The sequence below is a fragment of the Callorhinchus milii genome, unplaced genomic scaffold (assembly GCF_018977255.1).
Source record: "Callorhinchus milii isolate IMCB2004 unplaced genomic scaffold, IMCB_Cmil_1.0 Scaffold13, whole genome shotgun sequence".
In the NCBI taxonomy this organism is placed as follows: Eukaryota; Metazoa; Chordata; class Chondrichthyes; order Chimaeriformes; family Callorhinchidae; genus Callorhinchus; species Callorhinchus milii.
The window spans coordinates 7,111,382-7,133,232 of NW_024704754.1; the positions used below are offsets into that span (position 1 = coordinate 7,111,382).

Sequence of the window (21,851 nt, forward strand, 5' to 3'; positions counted from 1 at the left end):
TTGAACCAAGTTGAGGAAACACTTCTTCGCTGAGAGGGTAGTAAATTTATGGAATTCTCTATCCCAGAAGGTGGTGCTCATTCCTTGAACATATTCAAGACTGAGATTGATAGAATTCTAAAGGTTAGAGGGATTAAGGGATGTGGGGATAAGGCGGGCAGATGGAGTTAGGTTAGAAAATCAGCCATGATCTTATTGAATGCAGGGCAGGCTCGAGGGGCCGAATGGCCTACTCCTGCTCCTAATTCCTATGTTCCTATGTCTATATAACTTAAGACCACCTTTTCCAATCATCTATAGCACTGAAGATGAAGATCATTGTTTTTCATGGGCTAAAATAAAGTGATCTTGATGAGCATCAATCTTGGACATAATGTTCACAATAGCTTGCAGATCAATTTTAATGCTCATCAGAAAATCAAAAAAGAACTTTCAAAATGGGATTTCCAAAGCTCAGATACTACTCACTAGTAAATGGATACTACTCACTAGTTGCTTCCCATATAGCTTAGTTGTCAAAAATCACTGAGGAGTCACCCAAGCCAAATGTTCTTTGGTTCTCTCACCAATTTTGACTTCAGCTGTGGCAGCAGTAAAACTCCTACTTAATGTCCATTGGCTGGAGCACAGAGAATGAGCCAAGGATCGCACTGCTGGATCACTATCCAATGAATTTCTTTATAAAATCTTTATAAAATCTGCATGTATAGTTGGTGGATGAGGGAATTGAAGGATCGGGTGCTGATGTAATGACCCCACTAATGTTCCATACTGTCACCTATTAATAGCAACTTTTGTTCCACTGGTGTCAATCCTAACACAGGATGAACACCTTCAGGCGAACAATTTCAGAAGGGAACACTGAATTTAGAATAGTGAAGAAGATTCAATTCAGAATGGTTTGTAATTAAATAACTACTTTTATTAGGCAAAACAGGAACCATTTATTTGGGCTTTTAACAACATTATTACATCTTGAATATTCCAATTTTAGTGCCTGTACTTTAACAGGATTCATTTGTATTATTATTTTTAAGCAGTCCTGATAAGATTATTAATCAGTGTAGGGAACATATGAAATTAAACCAGGATACCTGCAGCAATCAATCAGCATGTCCCCTGCACGTCTTCCATCAAAGGCTCAAACGTTTTGATCTGATTCAATTGTAGATTTAAATTTCCAAACAATCTGTTTATTTTTGTTTTGCAACTTCCCATTTATAATCAAGTAAGAGGGCATAGAATTTTCTACATTTGCTAAACGTTAGCATCCATTAATAGAATTGTTTCATTTACAAGTACATTCATATTGCATCTTTCACATCAGGAAGATGCCTCAAAGTGCTTAACAATGCTATATCAGCACCCAAGCGAGAGGTGGGAACTGATAGGGGTGAGGAGGACTTTATATAATTACTAAATTGTTATAATGCTTCAAATTGCTGTATTTGTATTGCTTGGCAGGTTCTAAAGCAGCAAATTAACTTTAAAATGGCTACTTTACTATTTTGCTGGGGACAGGGTAGTGTTCAGAAGCTCAGTTTACCAACAACATAACAGTTGCCTTTGGCTCTAAAATTGCCCATTTGTTGATGCATGCAGCCTTAAGTGCCACCTTGTTTAAACTGACAGTTTCTTAACTTTCATTTGATAAACAAGTGATTTGAGAGAGTTATTCATCCAAAACCCAAAAGATCAGAAATGAGAGAAACTTATCATTTACTTTCTGGTAAAATTGAAGGTAAGCCTCTGTATTTTGTTAGTGGAAAGGTAAAAATTAGGAAAAATTCAATGTAAGGAGTTTAAGAAACCCATTTCAGAAATGATAGTCTGTAGACAAAAGCAAGTTTTGTAATATAAAATGCTAATTAATTCTACAATTGATCAAAATTCATATTTTTGTGGATATTCTGTCAAATTATAGTGTGTTGAACAATGCAAAGTTAATTGATCAATAAAGTTCCATGAGTAATAGCAAGTTTTATAAAAAACAAAAATCCTTGTTGAAACTACAAGAGATGAATGCGTACCTTAATGCCCTTTAAGTGTTGTATGAAAATCACATTACCGTCAATTTAGTTTAATTGAATGACCATCAATTTAGTTATTTAATTGAAATTTATAATAGATATGTAGAATATCTTTCTTTAAAAGCAACAGACATAAGACATTCCAACACCAGCAAAGAGTAACCAGGATTTGAATGACTGACAAATTATATTCGAACATTATCCACCTTTAAAATCATCTTCTATACACAGTATTTAGTAAACGTTTCTCATCTATATCTTGTACTTAAAGCATATTGTTGATGGAGACCACAAGGTACTTTGTTATCTCTTAATACAGCAGTCTTTCAAACCATTCATTGAAATCAGTACTTGAAAATGTAATGGTTTTCTTGCTACTGTATTTGTCAATCACTTGTCATTGAAAAGAGGAGCTTAAAACCCAATAACCAGACAGACTGCACATACCAAGGATAACGAGACTTATAACTACTGTACTTCTTCCGACAGCTTGGTTGATATAAATTAAATTCAGAAAGCAGAGAAACATTTTCCAAAATAAGGACATGCATTAAGGACAAGGACAAAATAAGGACACGATCTTACCAGTGATCCAAATATTTAATATTTCAATGTAGTTGTCACAACTACATACATCAGAATGCTGAACCGATATCACCGGCACCTTTCAAAATGGAACAACACTGCCCCCAGCAGGTCATAAGCAGATTTTATGCAACAAAATTACTGCTACATCAGAGCAAATTCAAGACATTCATTTCACCTCATGGGTCAAGCCCAAATGAGATACTATAGGTTATTGTTGTCTGCAGAACCATACACCACTCTTTGCTTAAATGATCATGCTATACCGACTTGTAGTTATCCACCTAGCCATACATGCCAAATATCTGATGTTTGATTCATAATCCGTGCCAATTTAGTGACCTCATCCATAGTAGCAGTGATACAATTGGCCAGGGAAATGCACAGAAACATTCATTGTAGATGCATTTGTTTCAGAGCTCCAGTGTTTACTTTCTCCCTAGCCCCGCAAACAGGTTGGACATGCAATAAAGTTTTAAAGATAGAAGAGAGTCAATTGGCTATCTGATGGGGTAATTTAATGTCATGCTTCAGCTGTTATTGCATTCCAAAGACTCATGCAAATCCAGACTGCACTTCCAAGTTAGCAATTATCTTTTAATTTCAGAAACAAAACATTTGGAGCTAACTGCTTGTTGAGTTTATACACAACTCATGAAGATATGTAAAAAGAGTGTGGGGTTAATAATACACCGATGATTCTCTCACAAAAACACCCCAATGCCTCCTGATTTTTTTTTGACTTACTTCCTAAATAGCATTGGTGTCGGGCCAGAATTTCTGGTAGGAAAGGAAATCTAGTAGTGATATTGGCTTAACGCATTTCTGTCTTCCTATGTGAATTTGATGGCAAAGTATTAAAATGGAGCAAAATGACTTTTGATATGATGGCACTGATGCAATTTCAAGAAAGTTGAGCTTTCCTCAATGACGATTTTCAAAAAAAATTGCTCTATTTTGGATGAAAAGATACACATCTGGCTGAGCTAATGGTTAGTCAACATTGGTCAAATCAGTCAGCTTGGGTTGCTGGCATGAGTCAGACAGGCATATCAGTCACAAGAGGCAGGGATTCTTTTCTACTTAACTCCTGTTAACTTGCAAACCAAAGCCCTGATGAATAGAGTGGTCCTTAGCTCAACAAGCAGTACTTGCCATACTGCGTGCAAATAGCAAGCTATCCAATTTAGCTGGTTAAACTGGGATTCCTAAGCTTTGCTTTTGCCAACCTGCACCAAATACTCTCTGGAATTATGTAAGCATCCCTCCAGCCACAGAATGCATACTCCATTCCAGTCACAGGGAAGTTTCCAATAGTAGGTGGCATGCATATTTGGAATCGGTCTAGTTTGGAGACTTAAGCAGGTGATGGATTTTCACACAAGTCAAGACATCCAGTTGATCAAAAATGAATCAGATAGTGACATTAGGATTGGTGCAAAGCATTGCCATGTTAAACCACTTCCAGCATATTCATTGCAATTATCTTGAGCAAATGTTCCAAGAGCTACCAATACTCTTCCAGAATCGGAATATAAAATCTTCAGTGAATTCAACTAACACTGCGTCATTTGTGATTGAACATAAATTATAGTGCACTGAACAAAGCCCCAGGGTTCAAGGATTGAGGTGGCAGCATTGCACAATTATTCATTACTTTTCACTAATAAATCTGGAAAATGCTTACTGGCAAGGACTTATCGATCTAATTTCTCATCAACAAAAAAGTATAATATGTTTATTGCCAGCACATATTTATTAATTCATCAAAACAGTTGCCGAGGCAGAGCCTGCACGCATGCAGTTAAACTCAATTAACCTTCTTAGCATGACACTGCAGCAATGGAAGGGTTTTAAGTATGTGCTATTCTTTAAAGTGGAACTTGACCAACATTATCTGTAGGTGGTTGTGCAGTGTACTGATTGATCTGGCACTGTTTTGTAGAAACCTGAAAGCTTTCATTTGCCAACCATCCATCCTCAAAAAGCAATCTGTAGTGTATTTGGAAGCAGCAACTGAAGCCAGTACAGCAGTGAATAATGATTGAAATACATCAGTCTTACCACCCTGCACAATGCAAAATGACTAATAGAATTTCACCTGTGTCAATTCAAGTGCAAGGAACAAGACATGAATTTTAATTAGGAAAGTTCACAATGTTATTTTCCCTTCTATTCCATAGACTACTGTCTTGACTGCATGTGCATGGTTCAGGTGTTGAAAACTGACAATTCTGACAAGATCAAAATTATCGTTATAAACAGAATAAAAACTAATTTGTTAAAATTTTAAAATTCATGAAGTGCAATTATAGCAGTACTACTTTATAGTATAATATAAATGTACAGTACTATTTGTAAGCACGTTTCAGTGCATCAATGTGCAGATACTCTCCATCAAAAGAAACAAAAGCATTAAATAATTCCTATGAAAATAGTCACTTTTATAATCTAAAATTGACATTGAAATACATTGTTTGTAAAAGTCACCAATGTTCTGACCATTTTCTTAATATAATAATAATCCTTGCATTTGATATAGCACCTTATCACATCTTCAAGAAATCTCAAAGTACTTCACAATATACTATAAAGTGAATTGACTGTACATTTTGTAGGTGGAACGCAGTGGCCAATTGCGCACAGCAGTGTCCCCCAACAGTTGTGGATTGAGTGACCAAATTATTTGTATTTATTTTGAAGAAATTATGTCCATTTTTGGAAAGAATGCAGATGTGGGCACAGACCAAAGAGCAATGCAAGTCATTAATCTAACAAAGGTAAAAACTTAGATCCTTTTCTTTTGTCAGTATAGGTCTCCATTCAGACTACTGTGAAAGTGCAGCGTGATAAATCAATGCACATCGATTCCTAGGGGGTGCCAAATTAAAAATATTGCAGTGACCATCAATGGTTATGTCAAAACATTTTTCATAGGTGAAGTTGATTATTCCAATCTTATGTAGATTTTTATTAAGGTACTAATTAAGGTGCATTTGCTTCTTAAAATGGCAGAAATCTTGTTTCCCAGTGATATTCTGCATATTTCAGCGAAACATAAATGTGAATATTTATCTAAATGTGTTGATTTATTTGAACAAATAGATTACAACAGAAGCTGGAGCCTTATTACATTAACATGATGCAGGATTTATATTTCCTATTAAGAAATAACATTGCTGTGTGACATTGTCTACTTCCAGAGTAACTAATAATTAGTTGTTTATTCACAAGAATACAATAGACCGAAAACAAGATTCTGTGATAGTGCTCTATTTTTAAAACAAACTTAAAACTCGTTTGCAACAGACTGAGGTTGGTAAATGTGTTTGTTATAAAAACAATATCTGTTAAATGTTTAATTCTCAACTCCAGCCAAACAGTTTCAAACTTCCTTGAACACTTTTCATGGAAGACTGCATGTTTTAAAGTCAAGATTTTATTTAAATGTAATTAATCTGAAGAGAATGTTGGGAATATTTGTTTTGAAAAATTAGGTAAAGGTTTTTCCTAACACATTTATTATTTTATTGTTGAAGCAGAACTTGTGTCAAATAGCAGTACAGATCAAAGTGATGTTCTTTGTCAGTATGAGTAACACAGAGATTTAATGGTGTTTATTAAATTCATAGCTTCATAATATGGAGATCAGATAGAAAAACTTCATACAGCTACAGCAACCAACAAAATATTAAAAATTATTGCATTAAGAAATGGGAAATTGGATAATCGGAAAACTACTTTTAGCACTTATGCAGTTTTAACAAACATACTTGCAATTCACAGTAGAAACCTACAAATATTTTTGATGAATGCACTAACATTTTAATAATAATAATTCTTGCATTTGATATCGCACCTTATCACATTGTTGAGACATCTTAAAGCGCATCACAGAATATATTGTAAAGTGGATTGACCGTATTTTGTGGGCAAATCAAGGCTGCCAATTGCGAACAGCAATGATCCACAAACAGTCAAGTGACCATTTTGTTTTTCTTTTTAGAGGGATTATTACCCCCTATTATTATTTAAACCCACAGATTAGAACAAAATATTTAAAGATTGGCACAAAAGATTTACATTTGATTTCAGATAGCAATAGTCTGAGAGGATTTGTGTTATCAGTACAAAGTCAGGAATTAAATTTTACAAAAAATAACTTTGTATGGAAGAGATTCCCGAATGGGATTAGTGAGTCACCTATGCACCTAGAAAAAAATCATAAACATACCCTTGAGATTGTAACACTGACATACCATAGCATCTGACGTTTCTATGAAATTACAACTGATAGTCAGTCCTAGAAACCACAATATCTTACCGATGCATTTCATTACTTAGCGCTGTCAGCAAACAAATTGCTTTCCTCTGTAGAAGGTCAGGGACACAGCAGTCAAAGAGTAATCACGCATCTGCTGCCCTATCTGCAAAGGCATACAGTATCTGTCTATCTAAAGGCTGGCCAGCAAGAACACAACACGAGTAGACAGCTGTATTTATGGATTTTGTTTTCTGAAAAATGCACTCATATACATTCTCAAACTGCACTCCTTTTAATAACAAAATCATAAACCCAGAAGAAAAGTGATTTCTGTAATAAAACACACAAGACTTGGAAGCATTACAGGAATGGTCAGGATCAAACATTTGGGTGGTTAAGATTTCTCTGGCAGCCTGCCTAAAGGTAAAAGCTTCCACAATTAGATTTTTGCTGAGAAGCTTCAGCAGAAAAATTCCTAGCAGAAAGTGTATTTAAGGAGATTGACATCATAATAGAGCTTCCAGCCAATACACCAAGAGATCAAGCATCAACCAACATGGCTGGTTTAAATCATGAGCACCTGCACACCAACTGCAACTCCAGGGTCAGAAGATCGATAAGACATATCTCTAACCAAACCGTTTATTCTTCCAAAGGAGTTTTGGTAGTAAAGATTTTCCACTCAAGGTACTGCAGCAACTCTGTCCATCTATTGAGGATCTTGACCACAAAACGCCAGGTAAGAGCCCATCACTTTATTTCAAGTATACAATTCAAAGTGAAGCACCACAGGCTGCAATTTACAGTTGAAACAACTGTAAGTCATAACAGATCTTAAAAGGTTTCTACTTGGAGAGCCAAAGGTATTTTAACTATCAGGAGGAAAAAGACCTCATAGACTAGGCTTTACACTGCTTGGAACTGAAAGATCATGTTGGTTTTGCATTGATACAGGTAGCAAAGGTGCACACTATTCCAGTGAATTCTCCCCTCTTCCATACCGCCTCTTTTCCCCAGCCCCAGATTGGAAGCTCGCCCACTTTTGCATAATTCTTATTAATTCACCTCCTAGGCAAGTGGCATCAAGGATGCAGCTATTCAATTTGTATATTTTACACATGTAGGTGTAATACTAAAATGATTCGACAAACTGGCTGAAAAGTTGCATTTAAATGAATGCAACAAAGAACACAAATCACCATCTAAATTTTACAAATAAAACATCAGGCTAGGTCTTAAGTAAGCATTGAAACATTAACACTTCCAAATCTCATATATATTCTATAGGCACCAGAAATTATGTAAACTTCAATCATTTGTCATTACCTCCATTTCAACTGACATTTTCCACAAAATTATCCTTTTAACATACACTTGAGCATCATTTTGAAACACACTTTCAATGGCATAATCTACCATTTTATCTTCAAGCTGTTTAGAACAATTCTCTAATATAGTGCAATTAAGACAAATCAATTCAAACCTTCTGTGCATTGCTAGCAATATGAAATTATAAAATGGGATAACATTGGGGACTTGCTTCTTCCAAATGCAGAACCATTCTGCGTGCACAGACGCACAAGACCCTCAAAGCCACTTATATTGAAAATACAAGAACTCTGAATTACCAGCATTATAATCCTGCCAGCATGAGGGAGGAAACAGTGTTCAACATACTTTGTGCCAACATTCTTAATATTAGAGCAATAAGCAGGCAAGCACAGCATGGCACCTTCTCCTATAATACACATACAAAGTGAACTCAACTAATCTGTTGAGCAAAATAAACCCTGTTGCGAATGGTAGGCTCAACTATGCCAACTCCCTGCTTGTTGGCCCTCCCAATTCTTCCCTCCACAAGCTGCAGATCATCCAGAAGTCTGTAGCTCATGTTCTCTCCTGCACTAGGCTCCGTGACCCAATCACACCCACCCTCACCCGGTTCCACTGGCTCCCCATCCCTCACAGGATCAAACTCAAAATCCTCATCCTCACCTTCAAGACCATCTATGGCCTTGCCCCCTCTTACCCCCTTATCAACCTGTCCATTCCATCTGCTCAGCAGCTCCCGGCCTGCTCCATGTTCCCTGCCAGGTCCACCACAACAACAACAACAACAAGATTCCATTTATAAAGCGCCTTTCACGTCAGGAGGACGTCCCAAGGCGCTGCACAGTTGGGTCATGACCCGAGCAGGGGGGAAATGGTCAGGGTGAGGGGAGGGAAGGGAGGGAGCGAGGAGGGGGGAAATGGTCAGGGTGAGGGGAGGGAAGGGAGGGAGCGAGGAGGGGGGAAATGGTCAGGGTGAGGGGAGGGAAGGGAGGGAGCGAGGAGGGGGGAAATGGTCAGGGTAAAGGGAGGGAAGGGAGGGAGCGAGGAGGGGGAAGAGAGTCGAGAGGGGAGCTGAAGGCTCGGTCAAAGAGAAAGGTTTTGAGACCGGCCTTGAAGGAGGAAAGGGAGGAAGCAAGGCGAAGGCACTGGGGGATGGAGTTCCAGAGCCTGGGGGCTGAGAGGCTGAAGGCCCGACCACCGATGGTAGGGCGGTTGGGGCGGGGGACGTGGAGGAGACCGGAGCCAGAGGAACGGAGGGTACGGGCAGGTAGGTAGGGGGATAGTAGGTTGGAGAGGTAGGAGGGAGCAAGGCCGTGAATGGCCTTGTAGGTGAGGATGAGGATCTTGAAATCAATCCTCTGGGGGATGGGGAGCCACCATCGGCAATTGGGCCTTCAGTTTCTCTGTCGCCACCCTCTGGAAATCCATCCCACATTCCCTTCGACTCATTCCCTCCCTCGCTTCCTTCAAGGCACACCTCAAGACCCTCCTCTTCAGCCACCCTCCAATCCTCCACCCTCCCCCCTACTCGAGCCCTAATCCCTGACTGTTCAGCTCCTTGGGATGTCTTCCCAACATGAAAGGCACTTTACAAATGTAATTTGTATTATATTGTAGTGAAGGATTTAGAGAAATGCATTACCTTTGTAGTTAAGTTGCTAACAGCCTTTCAATGTTTTAAAGCAGAAAGAAAGAGTTTTATTCATTGTACTCCAAAATTACAACTTGAATAAATAGGCAAAAAAGTATAGAGATATCCCTGGTGAAGCCTGAAGATTTTCCAAACATTTTATGAATTTGGCAATAGTCGTCAAAGTGTAAAAAATGAAGGGGGAAGAAGGAAAGCGATCACAATAATGGCGATAGACTCAATTAAAATTCTGTACAGATTTGCATCAGGCCATGAAGTCAAGGCATTTGCCAATTATCAACTATTCATGCAACAAATAGTAAACAGATGTAAATTTAGAGGCCTCAGAATAGGTTGCATCTCATCTTTGAAACAGAATTCAACAGTTCATTTTGAAGGAAAGGAAGCTATAATTCAGAGACTTGAAAATGAATTGCCCAGTTGGCGACTGGAACACGTACATAGCTGTCTCCTACTCAACTATGTCATTAACTCAACAGCATCCATCAGCTGTAACAGCAAGATTTATTCATCCATTGAAGGCAAATCCAGGTATTCTATTCTCCCTCCTCTTCTTCCTGAGAATGTCAAATCAGACTCAGCTTTTCCTATTATACTAAACCCCTGACTGCCAAGACACTCAATACACAAGTGTAATATTTGTTGTTGTTTTATTCAAACCTGGAACTCCAGAATGAGGCACTAAATCTAACTGTTGCACTATTGTTCTTTAAAAAAACACAAGTCATGAATACCCTTCATTTTAAAAATGAAGTTTCAGAGAGCCAAAGACAGTATTAAAGAGTCTTAAAATCTCCAATGTGATATATGTGGTGAATTTACTTAAAAATCTTATGCAATTTTCTCAGACGAGTATAGGCAGACAATCATTCACAAATTACACTCAAGCCCTCATATTTACTTCAGCTAATGACACTAACATTTTATTTCAATTCCTTTTGGACTGTAAAACATACAATTGCAGTCAAGTGGAAAGTTGATCACCATTACAGTCACTTAACCACTCACAGGGTCTGCCAACATTAGGAAAAGTTACAATAATTTAAGTGTCATATTGTCAAAGCTGAAACTCTTGTTGCAAGTTATTAAAATATAGGATTGTTGAAGCTGTATCAGTATAACTTCCCATTTTATTCTAGTCATGGAATTTAAGATACTGTACCAGGCAAAATCTTCTGAAAAACTCCAAATACTTGCTATAAATAATTCACAGCTCGTAGTGCTATTTATTTGCAATATTTCAGATTAAAAGAGTTGATTCTGAAATACAAATTCTGACAATTTGTGCCACATCCATTAAGCACCACACTGAATCAAGAATTTAGCCACCCAGACCTAAACAACTCGCCTCAACCCACTTTGCTTGCAAATCATTTAACCACTCTTCCCTCCCACCAACTTGTGAGATTTTTTTTGTCAAACCAGGCAGGATTATCAAAAAATGTTCCATTTTCTATGAAAGATTTTTGACAGCTTCAACAGCTTCTTGCATACCAAATCCGAGCACTAAAAAATACATATAATATTGCACCAGAATGTGCCATTACGCATAAACTCATGAGGGAAATAGAACAAAAGATAGCCTAGGATTCAAATGACCAATTCTAATGTTCATTGTACAGCAGGGTCTTTAGAAATCATGGGCTAGTGAAAACATTAAGTGATGCACATTATAACCAGGAAGCTTTTTAATCCAATAACGAAATTATGAACAAAACGTGACATTCAAGAAGTGTACAGTTTCTTCCGATTTAAAGTGCTGTCCTGCACTTTCCATCATCTCCGTTTTTTCTCATTTAAATTGTACCATTCAACATGAAAGGTGGATGAGGTGGTCATGACACTTTGAAGTTAAACAGCTAAATGGTTAGCCATTACTTGGCAGTCAGTGGAATGAAGAACATCTTCATTACTTACTTGTGCCACTAAAAGTTGATACGCTTCCCATTTTAACTAGCTGCGTTTGATATTTTCCCTCCCTGATGGATATTATAGTTCCCCCCCCACCCCCATGGAATTTCTCCTGTAAAACAATGTAACTAAACAATCATATTTTACTTCTGTCTTTTTGGTAAAATTGAAGGGCTGGCATAAAGATTAAAAAGTTGACAGAAACTATCCAACTTACATTGCCCATGTATTCAGAAAGCAAGTCCTGCAATGCCTGTCTCACTGCATTACACTCAGCCACGATGCGTTCACGTCTGTCGTCACGTGTGCAAGAGGAGTCTGCCATTAGTGCTGCCCCACTAATGATGCTCTCAAGTCGCTCTTCCAGAGATGGTCTGAAGCGTTCCTCACTGAAGCTCAGGGGATCCACAATTATTTGTTTCTAAGTGGGAAAAGCAAAAAAAGTTTAACAGAACCATTCTGCCTTAGCAGCCTTACCTTTACTCCCAAGATCTTCATTTTTAATTGATGCATTCTCTGGTGATTCAGTTATTATGGGATTACCTGCCCATGGATCAGTTCACACTGCATGGTTTTAAATTGCAAGAGAATATTGAGTGCTGTCCTGCATTTACATTTACGAATGCTCACATTTCTGAACTACACCAATAGTAGCAAAGTCACCATCATCCTTCAAACATAGCCTAAGGCTTAAAAGCACTATCTCCATTCTCCCCAGTACAAGAATTCATCCTTGGCTTCTGCAGGCACATTAATTCATTCTAGGATTTATTCTTAATTATATACTTAAGCAGATTTTGAGTACTTCCTCACCCTTAAAATTAAGGTAGACTATTTTATCCAGAACATTTAAAACTTTGAAAATCCACAAACAAGGCATACATTTTATGGTAACGTGGTCTTTAAGTAGCTGGGTCAAACTCAATTAGGCACTTTACTTAGTGTGACAAAAGCAATTTGAAAGGATTGATCATAAAAACGCTACAATTTTTTAAAAACAGATTACACATTTTTATGGCAGTTCCATGATATCCCCCTTCTTGCACACAAGTGATAAGGCTACCTATATCTACCCATTCCTGCATGCAGAACGTTGACAGCGTTGACCTGATTATGTACACATACCCTGCAAACTGATACATTTCCTAATAAACCCACATAATGTTTGAATAATCTCTCCTGCAGATATTTAGTCCTTGCTGTGACACTATTGTGAACTATTGCTATCGGAATAAGGCATTAAACCAAAGGTGTTATCTGCCTCTCCTCAAGTAGATATTGAAGATCCCATGGCCCTAGTCAATAAGAAGACTCCACTGGTTCCCCATCCCCCAGAGGATCGAGTTCAAGATCATCGGTGGCCGGGCTTTCAGCCTCTCTGCCCCCACACTCTGGAACACCATCCCACAGTCCCTTCGCCTCGCTTCTTCCCTTGCCTCCTTCAAGGCCGGTCTCAAGACCCTTCTCTTTAACCGTGCCTTTGGTCTCCCTCCCACCTCTCTGCCTTCCCTCACCCCTACACCACACCCCCTGCCCCATGCTCTGGCCGTGACACCTGACTGTTCAGCGTTTTGAGATGTCCTCCCGACATGAAAGGCGCTCTATAAATGTAATTTTGTTGTTGTGTTGTTGTTCTCGTGGACAGTAATCCTCCAGACATTGGTCATTCAACATGGCTCTTTGCAAGACCTTGATGTCTGCGAAATGCTTTGCTGAGTTGTTTACAAAAACACTTGACATTTACTGTGTCTTGTACTTTGAGATGCAGCATAAGACACGATAAAGTCAGCAGAGTACAAAGAGAGAAACACCATTGGAAGGAACATTTACTTAAGGAGAAATAAAATATTTAAAAGGTACTGCAACAGATCGAGCCAAGAAATTCCAGTTCCAAAATCAGAACAAAAATCCACTGAATACTCTTAATAGAGAAAAGGAAAAAGAAACTTCAATAAGTTCTTCAGAGAAGAGCTAATAGTTATACTACTAGCTGACAGGTCAATGCTGCAATGATTTGCTTAGCTCAGCAACATCCACATATTGCATGTGAACTTCAATTTCACTTTTGCAAGAGAAGTTTTAAAAAGGTTCCATTAAATGTTTTACATCAGCACTTCTAGAACAGAGTACTGTGAATTGGCCACAACTGTCTGAATTTCTCAAGTAGCTGAAAAATACCTTGTATCCAATGTAATCACATATTAATAAACTCACCCCCAAAAGTACTTTTTAGCATCTCCAGATAGGTTCAGTTTAGCACAAATCCTCACATCCCTTCACAATAATAATTTTAGATGCACAAGATAACACTCATCACTTAATATTCAAAAAGTGAGCAATTTTAAAAATCTTTTGTTCAAGCATAAGATTGCCATAGCTTATAATCCCCCCCACCACCACCAAAATTCAACACTCTTGCCAAAACCATCAAATCATTCCTGCAATAGAGCAAATATATAATGCTAGGGTATCTATTGAAGTTCAATTTAGAGAATCGTGCTCACATCCAATTTAAGAGGCCAGTGCAGCTTTCTCTAAATACAACTTTTGAGCAATTAGTTAAGATTTAAGCATATCTGGATATTTGTTGGGACTGAAGAGTTATTTAGGTGTAATCAACCAATGCTGAAGATTTCAATTCTATGACCATTTAACCAAACATGTTGCCATAGCAGATCCTCCTGGTAGAACATGTTTAATATTAAGAAAATGAAAGGCCTTTTTAAAAGCAAAATTTAAAATTCAGAATATTTTCTGCTCATTAAACCTTGAAGTGTAGTTTACACTCATTAAAAAAATACACTAAGACAGACAGACAACATACAAATCCATTCCCTTTTCCCACCTCCACTCCCGTAGTCCTCTTGGAACTTCTTGCAGCTCTATCCGAAAATACAGCCAGGGCTCTATCCGACAATACAGCCAGGGCTCTATCCAATATACTATCCCCCCAATTTTGATGATGGATTTAAGTTAGAAAGAAAAGCCCTCAATTGCAGATATCAAGAGGAATCTTGTCAGTCAGTTGCACAGTAATAAGTAGGCAATATAAAAGCATCACTATCATCTTTTCCCATTTAATTCCCATTAAGCATTCCAGAACTTGCTTGCACTGTGCTGGTTATTTCAGCAAAGGCAACCAAGACTGCATTACCATAATACTATCTGCATTACCTGGCACAATGAATAGAAAGTTAACTGCACTAATTTGTATGGTATCCGAACAGCTGCCTCTGTCCTCTGAAGCTTATTGGCTGCTTGAAGAAGTTTTAAATTGAAATATACTCACATCAAATCTGTTCAAAGCATCAGCGAGTTCACCAGCACTACTTTGCTGTCCCAGGTGGGCATCTTCGGATGCAGTGGCTTGAGCTGCATTTGAAATTCCTGTAACTGCCTGCGTCAGCTGCTTGTAGATCAGATCCCGATTAGCTTTATAAGCAGCCACATCTGGGTGTTGGAGGCAAGCCTGCGAAGCAGTGTAGAGCATAGGGATATTCTTCTGCAAGACCCCTCGTGCTGCAGCCATCTGATCCCTGTGATGGATGTCCTTCAATTCCTTAAAAAAGTGAAAATGTTCACTTACATCATGAACTCACACTGGATATTACATTAGCATCAATACTATATTATCATTTACTTCAAATTCAGTTGCTTTATTTCCCCAAAGGAGGCGCTTTGAATTTTTCAACCTTGAGTGGCATGATCTGCAATGCATGGAGTAGTCTGGACTTCACACATTAATATGTTAACTTTCTGAGTAAAATTCAGTTTTTCTTCTCAACAGAAAATTGTACATTGATCAATTCCTGCCAGCTAGGCAGGCTTACATCAATAGAATCCTACCCAATACCCAGAGGCAGACCATTTTTCAGTGCAAGAGGCCAGTTCGTCAGTGGCGGAAGCCAGGTGCACAACAGTTAGCAAGAGTCCACACAGCGCCAGCGGTTTAAGTGAAGCCACATGATACTTGGGTTTTAATGGGGGTTGCCCTGCATTTGGATTTGTGTCTTGCTTGCTGTAACTAGCCTTTCCAAAGAACTGGAGCTTGGGCAGAGAATTGAGAGAAGATTGGGAAGAGTCTCTGCCTCTGCTGAAAGGATCCCCCATGTTACTAGCTAGCAAAGTACCAGGATATAAAAGGTGAGTTGATTACATCATATTCACAACTGCATGAAAAGAAAATCTCACTCTGGTCACAGATATTTATCTCAAGTGTGTTTTTTTATACCTCGAATTGATAATTTCCAATTCTCTCCTTGCTTACTATTTATACCTGCTGTCTTTTGGCTGCCATAAGATTCAGCTTGTCCACTTCTGGTTTGAGTGCTTTGTAGTGTATTCCAAGCTCTTGCTCATTGTTGGCATTTCTCACTTTAACAAGGGTTTCCTCCACCTATATTTACAAAATAAATTATACCAAAGTAATTGCATACACATTTCCTTAACCCTCTATTTATATAAATATCAAAAGGCATACTACACAAAAACTCTAAACAGTTTAGATAAAAGGAATGTTTCCTTTAGGAAAAAAGGACTCCACACATCAATGATAACTTTCAGGCAGGATACAAACATTCAATTTTTCTTCTCAACCAGTAAATTGTACTAATGTTAATTTCTGCCAGCTGGGCAGGCTCACGTCAATAGGATCCTACCCAATATCTAGAGGTTGAAACTTCAGCCAAAAGGAATTTTTTTCCATGTTGTTAAAATACCCCAGAAACTTCCTGCTGCATTTTCAAGAAGACCGAATAAAAATCTTTCTTCTTTGTACAAGTTTAATATATGTAGAGCCCCAAAAAAATCATTTAATTAAAACATTAAATACAAAAGATTAGAACAGCTAGCTAACTGGTGTACATTAAAACTTAAATGCAAACAATTGTCAAAATAACTTACTACTTTCAGCTGTACAAGGAGCTTGTAAACATCCGCCATATCAGCCAAGATAAGGAGACGAGTGACAGCCGACAGCAAAGCTCGGGCAGCCCGCACCATGTTCCCACGCTTCATAGAAGAACAAGGATCATCTGCAAACTCTGATGAAGCACTTCTCATTGATTCACCTGTAGTACAACGATTATACCGAGAATAATTACCTACAATAACATTTTAATTCAAGTTGCAGTATTAGATCCATTTATGAAAGTTAAGAGTGTATTTGAACCAGGGCAAGGCACCCTTCCACCTCAAAGTACATTAAGTTCATTTTTGCTTTAGGAGTGAACACTTGAATGATGTCAATCCCATTATGGTTCTGCTGGTGCTTCTTAAATTCTGGTATCTTTCTCTCTTTGCCTGGTACTTCTGCTTGTTTGGGCGGGTTTGGCGATCAGATCTCCATTTATCTTTTTTAACAGAATGCTACACATTGCATTCACATCCCGAGAGCATTAACAGCAGCACCTATAAATTAATGGTCGCGTCACTCTGAACACATGATTGTGGGAGACCTAGGGGTGTTACTTGCCTAGCTGCTTACCATGTCAAAACATTATGAGGCAACAATAAACAAGGTAAACAAAAGGGGATGCTATACTGTCAAGTCAGTTGGGCTCAAACTGAATCAGCATCTGGAGTATTAGATACCGTTTTTGTTGCCAGGTCAGACAACACCTGACAGATACTTCTGAAGTATCTATCTATAAATCACTCTTTAACATCCTAATTTATTCTTCACCTGCACTCCCCTATGATCCTGTTCTCTTGCCTCCCCCTCCCCACCAAATCCTTGCATATGACATAGGCTTGTGATTTTCTACTTCAGTGAAGCATATCCCAATTACTGCACATGCTATAATGGAAGTAAAAGATGGGCAATAAATCAAGTATGATTGCTACAGCAGACAAGATTGATACATACACCCAAACAGCAAGGCAATTAAAGACGAGGCTGCCAGAATGATATTCATTACAACAAAATGACTTGGCTCTAAATTCCACACAGCCGCAGTTTCCTTTTTGTGGAAAGCAAGACTCTCCAACCCACTTCCCTCCATGAGTTAATTTCAGTGGAAATACAATGTCCTATAGACTCACTCAACTGTGGTCAGCACTAAAAGTCCCTTCCACTTCTGCCTTTGTTTTGCTGAACTACAAAACGTTAAAAATCACAATTGCCGCCTATTGTATTCGTCAGAGAGTCACAAAGTTAATATTCTTTTTATCCGGTGTACACTAATCTACGTCAAAACTGGCTGAACTCCAACTTTGGAAAGTTAATGAAACAGTTAAGTTAGTAATGCTGAATGCCACTATACTGTCAGTGACTGAAAAAAACATTAAATGCAAGCATCCATTACTCACTTTTAAACAAAAAATACTTAAGCAACAAATGCAGATGACTTTTAAAAAATCAACATTTTATTTTTTCAATTTATATTTTGTCTGAACACTAGATGTTGAAAATAATAGGATATTGGATTACTCAGGTCTGATCATCATTAGTATAGAGGTATCAATCAGGCTCAGAAATCCATGCTGATTAGTACAGTAACTCCCTCAGACACCATCAACAGCACTCATTCAGAAATGTAAGCCTGTTGTTGACTTCAATCTATTTACCCATGTATGAAACATTTCCTAAGGATGAGGTCAATGGAGTATCCAATAGCTGGAGGGGGGTGGTGAAAACTGGGTGTGGTAGACCAGAAATAAAGAACAAAAGGGTTTTCATTTTAACTGTTGTTATTTGACTGTGCACAAGAAAACACAAACAGAAAAAAAATCACTACAACTTGCAGTATTCAACAAGTTGGTGAATAGGTGTGAATAAGCTGAAACGAGGGATCTTAACTAAAAAAAACTGCAAGGAATGCTCCCTTACCAACACACAGCTTTCAGAGTAGTAGGGCATGAACAAATGGTGGTAATCAGAAACTTCCCAAGCTGGAACAAAGAACACTGCTTCACCACAGGGAATGGGGAATTAAGGGCATCGGCCAGATAACTACTGGGAACCCCTTGCAGACAGTTTTAAGTTTCCATCAGGAAAGCCTAGAAACATCATTCTTTTGAAGCTACCATTTATGATCTGTAATACAAAGGTTAAAGTCTTAGTAGTGCCTGAATTAAGATGAATCTTTCCCCTAAATTTCACAATAAACTCCATACAAAAAACATCTGTGCATGAATAAAAAGAACACCGATACCAAGCTATACAAGATAGTTTAATGAGATTTCACTGCAAATCAAAATTTGATCGATCCATATTTGAACTGGCCAGTTCCAACAGCTCACAACTGTCTGGGAAAATACTGCACTACAAAGCTCACTTGTTTACTTAACAGACCAGACAGACAACAGATTATATCTTTTTTTAATATGAAACTCAATTGGATGATCTGGCATCTATATTACTTCAGTGTCTATGAAGTGTTCTTTCCTCAAATATTTAAGTTTCTAAAAATCAATGTTTCAGTCTACAGATGTGCTAACTGGCAGATAATCCTGTCCATAAAACCTATTGGGCCTTTATTTAAAATCCTCACATGATTGGACTGATACAAGTACTCTGAATCACAAATTATCCTCATTGACACTAGGCTTCAGCAATTCTATTGTTTGAAACTGTATTCCTCTGAATTTAGAGTACAAGGAATCATTCTGCCATTTTAGATTTGATCTTGATATGCTTCAGTCAGTTGCAAAAAGAATATAAAAACTTGAAATGCCTACTTTTCTACAACAGCTGTTCATTACCAAATGTAGAGGCTACAAAAGCATACAGACACTGAGCAGCAGCTGGTGAGAGTCAGTAATAGACTATGCAACGTAAGGAATTAATCTATCTCACTACTCTTTCCATTCGCTGTCTAGCTAAAATGGGGCTTTGGTTGCAAAGCATATCACGTTCAAATCTGAAATTAGAGACACACAAGAAATTGAAGCTCACTTGTTAGAACAGGATTGCAGACTGAACCAACATAAATTTAAAAGCATTTCTCTTGAAATGCCTATCCTACAATTGGGTATAAAAAAGCCATTATTTAAAAACATGGCAAAACTTTACCCACACTGAAGCATTCAGGATCTTAGTTAAATATCCTTAAATTCCCATGTAATAAAAACTGTCTTTTTGCAAATGGAGAGTAAACAACTTTAAATAAAAGTCTAATCCAAGTGTATACTCCTTACTTAATCTTCACGGACCTGCCCTTGCCTGGTTCGATTCCTAGCTCTTTCACCGTCTTCACTTTGTTGCTTCTAGCGGTTTCTCCCTGCACTGTCACGTCTGGCGTCCCCCAGGGCTCTGTCCTTGGCCCTCTCCTCTTTAATATCTACATGCTCCCTCTTGGTGACATCATCCGCAGACATGGGGTCAACTTCCATATGTATCCGGATGACACCCAACTAACTTTCTGCTTCCACCCTCAACTCCAGGACCACTGCTGTCCTGACAGACTGCCTGTCGGACATCAAGTCCTGGATGAGGGCAAACTTCCTACAGTTGAATGTGAACAAGACTGAGGCCCTCCTGATTGGCTCACGCCAGCATCAACCTCCATGGCTGCACACGTCAACTCACCAAGCCAGTTAGGAATCCAGGTGTCTTGTTTGACCCTCAACTGTCTTCTTCCCCACACCCAAGCCATGACCCGCTTTGCCTTCCCTCACCTCCGTAACATCACCCAACTCTGCCACTACCTCACCCCTCAGGCCGTTGAAACTCTTGTTCATTCCTTCATCACCTCCAGGCTCGACTATGCAAACAATCCTGCTTGTCGCCCTTCCCAACTCCTCCCTCCACACGCTGCAAATAATCCAGAATTCTGCAGCCCGTGTGCTCTCCCGCACCAAACTCCGTGACCCCATCTCACCCATTCTCGCCCGACTCCATTGGCTCCCTATCCTTCAGAGGATCCAGTTCAAAATCCTGGACCTCACCTACAAAGCTCTCAATGGTCTTGCCCCACCCTATCTCTGAGACCTCCTAACCCCCTACCAACTCACCTGCTTCCTCCGCTAAGCCAGCTCCGGCCTGATCCATGTCCCCCGACCCACCATTAGCGGGAGAGCCTTCAGCCACTCTGCCCCCAACCTCTGGAATTCCATCCCCCAATCACTCCGCCTTACCCCCTCCTTAGCCTCCTTCAAGTCCTGCCTCAAAATCCTCCTCTTCGACCATGCCATCGGCCACCCCACTTCCCCCCCCCAACCCTAAAATGCTGTACTCTCCAGTGCCTTGGGACATCCTCCCGACGTGAAAGGCGCTATACAAATATAATCTTGTTGTTGTTGATGTATAGCATTCCAAGATGCTATATCGCATGAAGGGCATTGTATAAACGCAAACTTTGGTTTTATATACTATTTGTAATGGACTATAAATACTGGATAAAGTGGCTTGTAACTTCAGTGGAAAATATTGTACGTGAAAATATATTGCATCACCAAAAGGGGGTCTTCTTGCAGTGAACACAGGTCAACAATATTGGTCAGTACCTATTCATTGTCAATTATGCAGAATATAAAAGTATAATAATATGCTGAACAATTATACCACATATTTGGTGGTGTCATGTGGCATACTGTACATGGACAGACATAAAGTTCAATACCAGAGGCAACTTGTTTTCACCGAAGAAAATATCTAACCTTATACCAGTGTATGCATTCAGTTTAATTCAAATTACAATTACTCGCTGCTTTCCTAAGACAAATCATTCATGAATCAATATAGCCAACTGAATGTTAAAAAACTCAATACATCTTTCTACATACGTTTTATACGAGTAAATATGTTAGCTAATTTTGTACTCAACCAATTTTTGTACTTTCTGATCATATTATGGTTATCTTCCAACAGGATCGAATACAATATTTTCCAAATACGTTTAATCATGTTCATATAAAAGTCTTAAAGAATACTTTCAGGAGGAGGATTGATTTCAAGATCCTCATCCTCACCTACAAGGCCATTCACGGCCTTGCTCCCTCCTACCTCTCCGACCTACTATCCCCCTACCTACCTGCCCGTACCCTCCGTTCCTCTGGCTCCGGTCTCCTCCACGTCCCCCGCCCCAACCGCCCTACCATCGGTGGTCAGGCCTTCAGCCTCTCAGCCCCCAGGCTC

The 21,851-nt window shown here is 38.8% G+C and overlaps 1 protein-coding gene across 4 annotated transcripts in view; it reads right to left on the reverse strand.

The window, feature by feature from the left end:
* The window catches only part of ctnna1 (catenin (cadherin-associated protein), alpha 1), a 68,057-nt gene that overhangs the window by 35,384 nt on the left and 10,822 nt on the right, over positions 1-21,851 (reverse strand). For all 4 annotated transcript variants that reach the window (XM_007905551.2, XM_007905547.2, XM_007905548.2 and 1 more), the window contains exons 4-7: positions 16,676-16,842; positions 16,050-16,169; positions 15,063-15,332; positions 11,991-12,194 (exon numbers count right to left, since the gene is read on the reverse strand). In XM_007905551.2, coding sequence (XP_007903742.1) covers positions 11,991-12,194; positions 15,063-15,332; positions 16,050-16,169; positions 16,676-16,842 — 761 coding nt within the window. The remainder of the gene's footprint in view (positions 1-11,990; positions 12,195-15,062; positions 15,333-16,049; positions 16,170-16,675; positions 16,843-21,851) is intronic.